This window comes from Barbus barbus (assembly GCF_936440315.1).
Source record: "Barbus barbus genome assembly, chromosome: 16".
NCBI classification, from domain to species: domain Eukaryota; kingdom Metazoa; phylum Chordata; class Actinopteri; order Cypriniformes; family Cyprinidae; genus Barbus; species Barbus barbus.
Genome location: NC_136744.1, coordinates 15,302,356 through 15,316,148, shown reverse-complemented (window position 1 = coordinate 15,316,148; position 13,793 = coordinate 15,302,356). Strand labels below are relative to the sequence as shown.

The 13,793-nt window shown below is 37.9% G+C and overlaps 1 protein-coding gene across 1 annotated transcript in view; it reads left to right on the top strand.

Annotated features, from left to right (window-relative positions):
- The first annotated feature begins 9,038 nt into the window (after positions 1 to 9,038).
- LOC306882619 (DNA primase large subunit-like) overlaps positions 9,039 to 13,793 on the top strand; it is a 74,745-nt gene continuing 69,990 nt past the window's right edge. The window contains exons 1-7 of the mRNA XM_079437365.1: positions 9,039 to 9,135; positions 9,504 to 9,655; positions 9,759 to 9,871; positions 10,149 to 10,243; positions 10,552 to 10,672; positions 11,287 to 11,382; positions 11,668 to 11,805. Coding sequence (XP_079293491.1) covers positions 9,511 to 9,655; positions 9,759 to 9,871; positions 10,149 to 10,243; positions 10,552 to 10,672; positions 11,287 to 11,382; positions 11,668 to 11,805 — 708 coding nt within the window. The 5' untranslated portion in view covers positions 9,039 to 9,135; positions 9,504 to 9,510. The remainder of the gene's footprint in view (positions 9,136 to 9,503; positions 9,656 to 9,758; positions 9,872 to 10,148; positions 10,244 to 10,551; positions 10,673 to 11,286; positions 11,383 to 11,667; positions 11,806 to 13,793) is intronic.

Genomic DNA, 13,793 nt, shown 5'->3' with positions numbered 1-13,793 from the left:
TGAGAAAAGAAGAGATTGACATAGAAATTCCTTTAAGTAAAACAGAAGTAAAAGGTATTATTAAAACAGCAGTTGGAAGTATGTGGCAAAATGTATGGAATAAAGAGTCAAAAGGGAGGCACCTATTTAGCATTCAACAGAAAGTGGGGATTGAAAGAAAGGTATATGGAAACCGAAGAGAAGATACTGTTATAACCAGGATCCGTATAAGACACTCTAACCTAAATTATTCATTGTATACAATAGGAAAAAGTGAATCAGATTGCTGCAATTATTGTGGAGTAACAGAAACAGTTGAACATGTCCTCTTACATTGTGAGGCATATAATAGTCAAAGAAAGCAGTTTGTTGAAAAATTAAGAGATATGGAAATTAGTGACATTTCAGTTAAGAATATATTTCAGAATGTACAGAAACAGTTAAGGGTTTATGATTTTCTTCTAAAATATTTGAGAGATACTGATTTGATTAGAAGAATTTAGTTAGTTTGTTTTGTTTTTATTTGTTTATTTGTTTGTTTTTACATAAATAGTATGTAATATTTTCGTACATCGAGGCCTCACACTCCGTCCCAGAAGGTGGGGGAAATGCACCTTAAGCTGGTTTGCCAACCGCCATTAAACATAAAAGAAGAAGCTCATTGTCCGATCTCGTTTCCTTTCGAAGTGGACTGATGCTACTACAGCTACTAACCTGTGTACTTACCTTGATCTTCTACTTACCCCCTGTCTCATTTCCAGCGTGTTCTTCACAGCTCTACTCCATCGTCTGTATCTCCAAGGATCTCCACGAGTGTGTCTTCCCTGTCCAGGATTGTGAGGTGTGTGCTCCGTCTCCCCTATCCACGAGTTCCTGTGAAAGCAAAGGATATTTCATTATCACCCTCATCGTACTACTATACCTGTTCATTGAACTTGTTACTCACCTCCATCAGCAAACCGCTGACTCCACCGATTGCAATAAAACTCACCTGCTGTATTCTAACCATCTGTCTGAGTCTGCTTCTCTAACAGAATATCGGACCAAAACCGAGGGATATGGCAGGATGAGTTAGCCCGATCCATTCCAGGAACTCGTGGATAATCTTCGGTGAGTTCTCCGCAACCCCACAACAACTCCGGTAACTCCCGTCACTAACAGCACCCACCACCGGCGCCCTTCTCTGGTGTGGCGGAGGAGTGCAACTGATTTCTCCTACAATGCTCAATCGCTCTGGAAATGCAGCTGCATCTCTTCGCCACCGACAGAGCCAAGATAGCTTTCATTTCCCTGCTTACAGGACGAGTGCTCCAGTGGGCTGACATCTGGGCCCAATACGGTACTGTGACACAATCTGCTAACAGTTTTATTGAACATTTCAGAGAAGTTTTCGGCCGGCCGGTGATTCATCTGTTGGAGAGCAATTGTATCATCTTCGTCAAGGATCTCGGTCTGTAACTGACTATGCTCTCCAATTCAGAACCCTTGCAGCGGCCAGAGGCTGGAATGAGCGCTCGCTCCTTACCACCTATCAGCAGGGAATGGAACCAAGAGTGCGGCTCCAGCTCTCTGCATACGATGACTCCCACGGCTTGGAGAGATTCATCCAACTCTCCATCAGGTGTGCCAACCATATGCAGTCTTGCTTCTTGGAATCCCTAAATTCTCCCAGCTCTGCACTCCTTCGCCACCCAGCGACTCTCAGCACTCCAGAAGCAGGCCACGAACCCATGCAAGTTGACCTAACCCGTCTTTCTTCCACTGAGCGGTAGAGGCGGCTGACCCAAGGCCTGTGTTTGTACTGCGGTGCTGACGGGCATGTAATCTCCACATGCCCAATTCGTCCTCCTCGACCGATGGTGAGTGTTATAAAGTCAATTGTGGCTAATATGCAGCCCCTCACTGCCATAGTAATCCTTACTGCCTCTAATGCCTGTGTTCCAGTTCATGCCCTCCTCGATTCCGGGTCAGCCGGGAATTTCATCTCCGGAGCCTCTGCCACCAACTCAATCTCCCGACCAAAACCAGCTACCAAGTCCAGTCGATAACAGGAAAACCCCTCAGTCGTAGACACATCAAATATAGTGCGGGTCCCATTCACCTTCAAGTTGGTCAGTTGCATGAGGAATCCATCCATTTCCTGGTTCCGGAGGGATCCACCGCTGAGATCATTCTTGGGCGCCCTTGGTTCGTGCAACATGACCCCGTCATCTAATGGAGACAAATGCTTTCCTGACCGTTTCCCTAATCTTCCCAGACCATCGACACGTTCCCCTCTGACGCTGACCATCAACTCGACCTCCATCGCCCAAAGGAGAAACAGTCAGTTGATATTCCAGCTTGCTACACCCCCTTCAGCGACGTGTTCTGCCCAAAGAGAGCTTCCCAGCTACCTCCGCACCGGCCATTGGAACTGTGCCATAGGTCTGTTACCGGGTGAGTCAGTGCCCTGTGGAAGAATTTACCCACTCTCACTTCCTGAACAGAAGGCCATGGAGGAGTATATTGAAGAGGCTCTTCAACAAGGTTACATCTGCCCTTCAACGTCCCCTGCTCCTTCAAGCTTTTTCTTTGTGGTCAAGAAGGACGGAGGATTGCGGCCTTGTATCGATTACCGGGCACTCAATAAGATCACCGTCAAATTCTGTTATCCTCTTCCTCTCGTTCCAGTGGCACTCAAACATCTCCACGGAGCCACCGTATTCTCCAAGTTGGACCTCCGCAGCGCGTATAACCTCATCAGGATATGCGAGGGGGATGAGTGGAAGACTGCCTTCATTACCCCTACTGGCCATTACGAGTATCGGGTGATGCCGTATGGATTAGTCAATGCCCCCTCCGTATTCCAAGACTTCATGCATGAGGTTCTCCAGGAGTTTCTCCATCGATTCGTCCTCGTCTACATTGATGACATTCTCATCTACTCCCGGAGCATGGCCGAACATCACCACCATGTTGCGGAGGTCCTGAAATGCCTGAGGGAATTCCAACTGTTTCTCAAGGCAGAAAAATGTTCCTTCCATCTACCCTCAGTGCAGTTCCTTGGATACTACATCGACAGCGGTGGCATCTGGATGGACGAGAGGAAGGTGGACGCCATTAAGACCTGGCCCACTCCTTCTACCATCAAGGAACTCCAACGCTTTCTAGGATTCTCCAACTTCTGTAGAAAATTCATACATGACTACAGCATCGTCACCAGCCTGCTCACCAACCTTCTGAAGAACAAGCCCAAGTCTCTGTCCTGGACACCTGCCGCCACTGAAGCCTTCGAAACAAGGAAGCCTTCACCAGCGCTCCACTCCTCATCCATCCCGAGTTTAAATGTATATTGAACACCGATAACTAAACTAAGCTTAAGTTTTTTGACCCACCTAAGTGGGACTTAAATACATCTTTATTCTATTGTCTTTGAAATATGGTTAAAGTGTACTGCTGAAGTATACTAAACCATTTATGGTAGACTAAGATATACTGTCATTTCTATTCTATCCTATTCTATTCCAATTTAATACATTTACCCCCAGTTTCACAAACAAGGCTTAAGCCTAGTCCTAGACTAAAATGTAAGTCTGAGCTGTTCAGAAACTTGCACTGACTGATCTTAAAACATATCAGTGCCTTTGTTTTGTCTTTAGATGCACACCAGTAATGTTTTTTTCTAAGGCACGTTTATAAAAATGACTTGAATGTCCTAACTGGGCTGTGAAACTGGGCCTTACAGTTTTAAAAATTTAAATGTAATATTTAAAGAACTAAAATTAAAATTATAATAAAGTACTTTACATGTGCTTTAATGTTATTAATATTTATGTATTTATTTTTTGAACATTTATTTTAAGTGAAAGTGACGTGACATACGGCCAAGTATGGTTACCCATACTCGGAATTTGTGGAAACACACACCCGGAGAAGTGCATTTTTGAACCAGAAGAATGTAAAGTCTCCAAAAAAAAATCACTTATAATAGACAAAATGTGTGATATTGTTCTTTTCACTGATACATGTTAATATCTCAAAATATGTGTTTTAGGGTTGTATGACAAAAGATTATTAAAAAAATTATTATAAAATGTACTGTAACACATTACAATAAGGTTCAGTTTGTTAACTATATTTATTGCATTAAACAATAACTAACAATGAGCAATACATTTGTTACAGTATCTTTCATAATGTCAGTTATTAAAAAAACAACTCATTGTTAGTCCATATAAGGTCAGGTCCATTAAATAGCATAAATAGATACAACTTTTGATTTTAATAGTGTTTTAGTAAATGTTGGAATCATCACCCCCCCCCCCCCCTCTCTCTCTCTCTTGTGAGGTCTGTGCACTCGCGTTGAGCTGTTTTCCCTAGGCTTCCCTTGACATCATTTCCCAGGAAGAACAAAGGCTGTGTCCCCTCACCTTTAGTCAGAGAATCTCAAAGGGAAGCTGGCAAAATGATTTGTGCACTGCCTGTGAGTCATGCGTTCTGAGAAAGTGCTACAGCAGACATCAAGTTTTCCACATTAAGTGAGGGGCCGCATAATACGTTTATGACAAATGAAGCTTTGATTATTATTTTTTTTTTAATTATTCTAAATTGACACTCACTTACTACTGTACTATGTATACTTGCACAGTTCTATTCTTGTACCATCTCTACCTATTTCTTATGAGCACTTTATGACACAGATAAGTTGCATTGGTGTACAAGTTGATTGACGTACAAGACGCATTTTATCATTTCATTCAGAAATAATGTAAAATAAACGAAACGTTTACAAACATTAAGCATCTATTTATATTCCCTACACTCCACAAAAAATCCTGTAAATTTAGCAGTGTTCAGAATAGAAAAAAGAACGAAAATATAAGTAAAAAACAAAAACATTCACCATAAACGTATATTATAAACGCCCAGACTAAATATTTAAAGCAAAACTGAAACGAGCGGCGTGGTTGCTGGAAAATGCACAAACAAAACAAACTCACTTGCCTATTCTCATTCATCACCAATCCTAACCTTGACCTTGATTGCTTTATATAGAACTCACCCTGGAAATCGCAGCACGTTTCAGATGAAAAAATGCGATTTATAATCCAGAAAAACAGTAGCCTATATCCATTTTCATAAAAATGTGTGTGGAAAACAGAAGCATATCTTTGCAAGATAAAACGACTAATTATTTCCATGTTTTCCCCACAAAATTACAGCACCCGTGAGCAGGAGGATAACACTGGCGTTTGTTTTGATACGGGAAAGTATTTTAAGCATTTTTAAAACGAATGAACATTTTGACATTTTTAAAACATGTAATTTATTTACAGTTGTGCCAGTTTTGTAGTGTATATAGCTATTTTGACTTTTTATTTTGTATTTGCTGTGCGGCTTGATTTGGCGTCCGTCAAAAATAGACTAGGCACCTTTGGCGAAGCCGTGCTGAGAGACGCTTCTGAAACGTGCCGCGGATTGACTAGAGTGGCACCATCAGCATATCAACTCCGCTGGCTGCGTCGGGACAGTGTAAATCAGGGGTGATATACTGCACTACAGGATACAGCGCCATCTATTGGATTTTACTGATATTGCATATTGGAACAACTGCCTCACGGGCTGGATGAAAACGCCCGTAGTTTGCCCACCTCTGCAGATTTGTATCATTGTTTTTACAAATCCCTCGCGGGCCGCCACAGGAGTGATAGCACGCCGTAGTTTGGACAACACTGTGCTACAGAAATAATGACTTGGCCAAGAAAAACCCTTAGAAACACTTTGTTTGATTTATTTGATGAACAATAGAAAGAGCTCAAGATATTCACCCCTTTCTATCTGACTGCTGTTTGCTTTTGTCACAGGATGTGTTCCGTGTCATGTGTTCTGAGACTTTCCCAATCCATTAACTGAAAAATGCAAGTTCACAAAGTTCATTGAGCCAATATAATTACATGGCTCAAATTAGAGCAAACTGCTTAATATTTTAGCAACTTTTAACTGTTATATTATCATTATTTGGCTAAAAATAAAATAAAATAAAGAAAAGAAATAGTAAACATGCACTTATACAAAGCACATGGGGCGGTACCCTTTCAAAAGGTACACAGTCTTACTAATTTGGTATTTAAACGTACTATTATACACCTTTTTGAGACTGTATAAGCACATCTCCTTATTTGTGTTATCAACCATCAAATGAGGAATAATTAATGTTGCAACAAATAAGAGTAGAAGCCATTTTCAAATCATTTTGTCATTTACACTGTACGGTATAATTGCATAATTTAAATATATCCCCCCATTTATAATGAATGTACAGAAAGTAAAATAGCTTTAGCTAGAAGTACTTGACATTTAGAGATTTTATGTGCTCGAACTTCCTTGTTCTTTGCCCTTTCTCGCTGACAGACAGAGGTGTAATAATACTGACAAACTATAGTGAAAGAATGCATATTGTATCAAAATGATCTAGCCAAAGCATACCTGAATACAAGTCCGGACTATAGTGCTCTAGGACCAGATATTAAACTGAAACCTGTTACCAGAAACTGCATTTTAATTTCAGAAAAAAGCTGGTTTGTAGTTAAGATTTGAGATATTGACTGAATGTCGACCATGTTCACACTTAAGTCATGTTTATCCATCTTCAACAAAGCCAGTAATTAAAACATCGGGTAACACTTTATTTCGATAGTCCCCTTTAGACATTCTACTAACAGTAAGTAACTTTGCAACTACATGTCAACATGTCAACTAGACTGTCTGCTTAATATCTTCTAACACTTTATTTTGATGGGTCCACAACATACAACATACTGACTATGAAAAACTTTGCAAGTATATGTCAACTTATTCTACTAACCCTAAACCTACCCTAACAGTCTACTCTGAGAGTTAGTAGACATGTAGTTGAAAATTAAGGAGAATTAGTTGACATGTAGCTGGCATGTAGTTACAAAGTTACTTATAGTTAGTAGAATGTCTAGTGGATTATCGAAATAAAGTGTAACCACATATCGCTTTAGGTCAGATTGTGTTGTGATGAATGATGAATGATGTCTTGTGTCCAGATACAGTTTACAACTGCATTGATGTCATTGATTGGAGAAGTTCAGCCTGGAGTGTAATTTGATCAGATTGTAAGCTTAGTAAAAGAGGAAAGAATCTGACCAGCAAAAACCATTTCCATTGTCAAACGAAAATGTAACTGAGAATATTCAGTTTCACTAGAACTCAAGTAAGAACTTAATTATTTTAAATAATACTTAAGTATAATGAAGCATTTACACCTCTGCTGCAGTGTTATTTGGAAAAATCATCTACTTCTGTGTTTTAGTTAAACTTACACTACCAGCGAAAAGTAAGAATGGACTGAAATGTACAAGATTTTTATTCAGCAAGGATGCATTAAGTTGATCAAAAAACATGTAACATGCTATAAGACTTCCATTATAAATCTTTTTTTTTTTTTTACTTTTTATTCATTATTTATAAGGATCATGTTTTCCACAAAAATATTCAGCAGTGATAAGAAATGTTTACTGAGCAGCAAATCAGCATATTAGAATGACTTCTGAAGGATCATGTGACATTAAAGACTAGAGTAATGACTGCTGAATATTCAGTTGAACACATTTCAATATCTTACCAAGCCTAAACTGCTGAACATAAGTGTCTAATGTTGAATCTAATGTGTGTAATTTTCTAACAATAACGAAAGCTCTGAAAATCATTTTGACCTTGATGTCTGTTATATTAATACATACACTATATTGCCAAAAGTATTGCCCCCCCCCCCCCCCTCTAATGAACAGGTTTGACTACTTTAGTAATTTCCATGAGTACAAATCTTAATGTTTAAGCATTTAATGATATTCTAGGGAATTGTGTGCTTCTAATTTTATTGCAACAGTTTGGACAGAACCCTTTTCTATTCTAACATGACAGTGCCTCTGTGTATAAGATAAGGTTCAAAAAGAAATGATTGATTCAGTCAGTGTGGAAGAACTTGACTGGTCTGCATAAAGCAAAGTCCTAATCTCAGCTGAACACCTCTGGTGTGACTTTAAATGCAGACCTTGAGCCGAAAACTCATCACCAAACACCAATGATTTGTACATACACTATATGGACAAAGGTATTGGGACACCCTCTTCTGTAGAACAGAAGAAGGCACTTCCAAAACTGTGGCAACAAAGATGGAAGCATAATTCACGTATTTAAAAACTGTATTTCCATCTCTGTTGCAACAGTTTTGAAAGTGTCTAAAATAACTGTACCCATATACAAATAATTGGTGATGAGTTTTTAGAGCTTTATAAATGAAAAACTTTTTTACGGTCACAATAAAATGGGTTAAATTATATAGCCTACCATTTTAGTAAATTATAATAAGTGTGTTCATACTAGAAACAACAACAACAAAATTAAATTAAACTGGTGAAATTGAAATTAGAACAAGGCAGTTTTTGTTGTTTTTGCACTATAGGCAACAAAAACTCGTTCTTATGAGTCAAATCTTTTAAATGTATAATTTGAGCCTGTTAACAAAACCAGTTTGAACTATTTGTTCAAAAGAATCGTAAGTGAGTGGACAGTAGCATTTGAATTGAACCGAACATTTGACTGATATGGCGAAAATTTACTTTAATATCCGAAAAACAGAAATGTTACAAATAAAACGTGATGTACCTAATGTTTTACGACTTTTATTGTACACACACACACACACACACACACACACACACACACACACACACACACACACACACACACACACACACACACACACAAGCTTTTCAGCCCAAGTTTTAAATGAGTTACCAAAAAAAAAAACATACAAAAAACAATATGTGCTTAGATATAGCTTTTTGGAACGTCAGGAACATGAAAAGCGTATTACGTCTCGATGTAGCCTACAAGAATAGTTGAACTGTCTTTTTTAACCGGTTCTTTGAAACGAACTGTTCAAAAGAACCGATTCTGTAATTGATTCAGACGCTTTTATTCACCAACAGAGAACAGAGCACAAAACAAGCCCCCGGAAACAGCATTCGCGCAACACGATTGGTGAATTTTCAGAGTGGCGTCATATACCCGCGCTTTGTTTGGAACGTCAGCTCGTTTGGCGGGATTTAGGCTTCGGAAAGAGAAAGGCAACGATTGTTTTGAGATGTGAGTTTTACTATTAGCTGACAGTAACGCGTAAAAAATATATAGTTAAGACACCTAATATTATTGTAATGTATGCATTTAGTGATAAATACGCGTGAAGACTGGTGTCAGAAATATACATATAAATATAAATTATGTTAGCTAGTTAACCTAGCATTATTCAGGTTTAGAAATTATAGTTACTGTTTATGAGCTCTCGTGAGAGCGGTACTGTAATATCTGTGTGTGTATTTATTGATCGTCAGCTGTTTAGGCTCATTATAATCGCTGCTGGTCTGTCAGTGGCTTTATATGGATCAGATCATAATGGTTTTAAAAGACGTGGCATTATCCAGTTTTAGTAAACTTGTTGTTCAAACTCTGTCTAGATTTGCAATGCAGTTTCCAGTCAGACGAAAGAAGCTGGTCGGCAGCTCTCAGAATGATCTGTACGATCACTGTCTTCAGTTTTATGGACAGCCTCCTCTGGAGAACATCTCTCTCACTGAGTTTGAAACCTTTGCTGTGGAGAGATTGAAATGTGAGTCATCTGCATGGTTCAGGTTTAAAGAGCCTTCAAGTGAGAATTATTTTACTATGCTAATAATATATTTGTATATATAATTACCATGTGCTTTTCCAAGTGCTCAAGACTGTCGAAAACCTTGGGGTGAGCTGTGCGAAAAATTCAGAGACATACTCCAAGAAATTGGAGGCTGAAATTTCAGGCCTGAACTTCCCACACAAGGCAGAACTGGTGAGGACAACACATTCTTCATATACACTTTTTTTTTTTTTTTTCTTATGCTGCACATTCACTGCATACATTTTGTTAAAAGAAACATTTTCAAAATCTTCAATCCGAATTTGTCTGTAATGAAGAGGACGGGTAGGTATTTTAATTTGACTATATTTAATAATTCATTAAAAAGTTATTAATGTTATGTTTTCCTTATGCTTTGGAACTCTTTAAATGAGTAAACTCCATTTATTTTATATCGCATTTTCTCCCCCATTCTGCCCTAATAACCCAGGGTGAACAAAAGGCTCAGGGAGGAATATCTGAATATGAGAAACGAAGAAAAGACCACATCTCCCATTTTATTCTGCGCTTGGCTTATTGCCAGACGTAAGTATTCTTTGTGCAATTCAGCATGTACTTAAACAGTCATTACTTATTTTGTTTTGGCCAGTTATCTTTTTTTGTGAATGATACTAACCTGTTTTTAAGCGTACTGAAACTTAAGCTACGAATTTGCATTTATGTAACATTTATAATATAAGTTGAAGCTAAACAGTTTACAGACCTGTTTACATGCAGGGTTTTGCTCCAAAGTCATATTCTCTCTATCTATATGTATATATTTAGGATCATTTATTGGCAAATATTTTAAATGTAAGGTATAAATTAAACCATATGCTTTGATTTTATTTTAGGGAGGACCTCAGGCGATGGTTTATCCAACAGGAAATGGATCTTTTCCGCTACCGATTTAACTACCTTCTTTCAAAGCACAAGACTGACTTTTTGCATAAAAATAATTTGAAGTACGAGACGGTGAGACTTTTAAATATTAATTTAATTGTCGAAACATCCCCCAATTCCCTTTCTCTTGATGATATTGGAAAAATCTGTGTATTTAATTATTTTAGATTACAAAAACTGTTAAATAACTAATAACTTAATCTATTTTCAGGTGTTGTTTTCTGCCCTAATCAGATTCAAAACTTTCATCCAGCTTCCCAATGCATTGCCAACTAATCACTTTGTCTTATTATTGTCTTATTTGAAAGATCCCATCATATGATCACAGATATTTTAGATCTGTGATGCACTGTGTTTTCACGTACAGTCCTGTAGAGGGCAGTTGTTCAACATTTAATACATGGTTCATCTTTTAGTTCATGTCTCTCAATTCCACTCTCTTAACATTCCTAATAGCCATAAATAAATGCTAATGCCATTATGTCACTGAATAAATGCTAAATAATATATTTTGTCATAACCTTTTCACATGATAATTTAATCTGCTGGGTTTTTTTTTTCAAGTTGCTCTCTGAATTGTGGTTATAAGTGCTTTTTGTCTTTGCCAAATGTTGTCCCTGCTTCATCTCTTGTAGTTCAAACTACAAAAATGTCAACTGTGCATTTTTTTACCTTTCATTTTATAGGTAAGTGCAGAGGACAAGAAAAACCTACAAGACAAGCTCATTGCCTCCAGTTATGGATTTAGTGGAACCAAAGTGGTAGAACATGATGTCTACAGAGTAAGTTAATTCTAACATTAGAAAAATGACAGAGTTCTGGAAAATGAGTCACTATGGCATACTAGAAAGGTTAATTTCAAATCATTAAATTCATTTAAACCATGTGAAAGTTTATAATTCATGTTCTATAGCTTGTAAGTGTTTATCTGATTTATTTATTTATTGACCTACCTGTAAATCTTTTAAAATAAGCATAAGCTGTAACACTTTAACATTATGTTTGTGCAGTAGATTTAAAATTGATAGTATATAAAGTATATAACTACTTATTTTTCTGTGTCAAAGGTGCCATTCCAGGATGCCCTGGATTTAGTGCGCACAAGGAAAGTCTACTTGCTGGCTGGAAATGCTTACATTCCCCACTATGAAATTGTCACGATTGTTCTTAATGACTTCCGGACAAGACTGTCCAAAGCACTTGCGGTAAGTAACAAAATTGGAGCCCTTTCACAAAACAATCAGTGACCACCACCAGATGTTCATTTGTAAGTGGTGAGATGGATGTTAAGGAGGGATTATTAGGAAGGATTTTGCTTTTGGTTTTGATTGGGAATGGTTTCAGAGTTCCAAAACACCCCACACTTAACATGTATTTCTTCACTAAAACTCAAAGGTTTCCTATTTTCGAAGGGTTCATAGCGGGGTTATTGTAAGCTACAGAAACGGAGCTTGTAGCTCTCAGTTAGAGTTGATGGGGGAACTGCGTTAAGGTGGTCTTGGATGACTAGAAAGGTAACGTGGCTGAGAGGTTATAGCAGTCATGAGATTGTTTTTTTTTAAGGTGTGAAAGAGTGGGCGTAGAGACCATAGTTTGGAGAGGCTTAAAGTAAAGTGCTTGATGGCACACGCTGAGAAGTCATGGGCCATTTCCACCCTCAGACGGAGATTAAAAGGCAGCTAGGAGATGGAGGAGGTCAGAGGGAGGGTTGTTGGTCAGGAAATCAAAAGCAGCTTTTCTGTTAGCTCCTGCCAAGATTGCTGTAACCCACCATGGAGGCGTCTTGATTTTTTTTCCCCCCAACTCTGCCAAATGGCTGCAAAATGTGCTTCCCTGCGATAGGCTATTATCCTTTGAAAAACGACGCTTGTGTTTGTATTCCTATCATTGAGTTTCTCCCCTTGCATCATATTTATAACGCATGTTAATGTGATGTGTGTCAGGATATTCCCAGCAGACGGCACACTGAAGGCATTTCATGCTTGACGTGGAGCATGAGCTTTGCCTTTTGTTCAGTAGCACAAGCGCAAATATAAAAAAATATATACAGGATCAAACGGGCTTTAATCTTTTGAAAATAGTTAGGCACTGTACTTGAAATGCTATTGAAGAAATGTATTGCAATATATACAGAGACAGATGGGGTCAGGACAGTTTATTTTTTATTTTTTGAAAGAAATACTTTTATTTAGCAAGAATGCATTAAGCTAATCAAAAGTGACAGTAAACCATTTATAATGTTATAAAAGTTAAAAAAATAAATGCTGTACTTTTAAATTTTCACCAAAGAATCCTGAAAAACATGGTTTCCATAACATTGATGATAACGATGAGAAGAAATGCTTCTTGAGCTGCAAAACAGTATATTAGAATGATTTCTGAAGGATCATGTGACACTGAAAACTGGAGTAATGACTGCTGGAAATTCAGCTTTACCTTCACAGAAATAAATTTCATTAAAAAAAAAAAAACTTTTCATCAAATAAATTCACAATTGGTGAGCCAGTGCAGGAAACTTCTTTAAAAACCATTAAAAAGATCTTACCAACCCAAATATTTATTTATACTTATGTTATTTACTTTAATGAAGATAAAGCAGTTTAAAAGATCTACAGTGCTCTGTTTTTCCATCAAGGTTTTGTTAAGCATGAGTTCACCGGTTATTTCATTGAGGTTATGTATAAAATAACACTCTAAATATGAAGTGCAGTTTAAATATTTCATTCATCAGCAGAACAGTGTGGTGGCTGCTAAGGTAATAGCCGCCTGTTTGTCATCTTCACTCCATTAATATCCGAGATTCAAATGAGAGTTCCTGTGATGCTAAACAATGCAGCAGCAGGTTTAATTGCTGCTATAACTGGAGAAATTAAAATGTGTGGAGGATATAGGGAACAATAATAAATCGGGCAGCTTTGTGAACTCAGATTACTTAACAACATTAGTCTGCCCAGCTTGGGTTTAATTGGGCATTTTAATTGAAGCTAGGGAGCGGTTGTGTTCGGTTGATCACTTGTAAGTGGAGAAGAGACAGGCCTTGTGCATTTAGTGCTGGCATGTAGTCTGCATAAATTTCCTCATGCTTCTGGGATTGAACGCTCTTTGTGCTAGTTGAAGATGTTTTGTTGGAAATGTGTTTTGTGCTGTGCTGTTTCTGAGTTTTGTATCACACCTGAATGTTGGGCGTTATGAT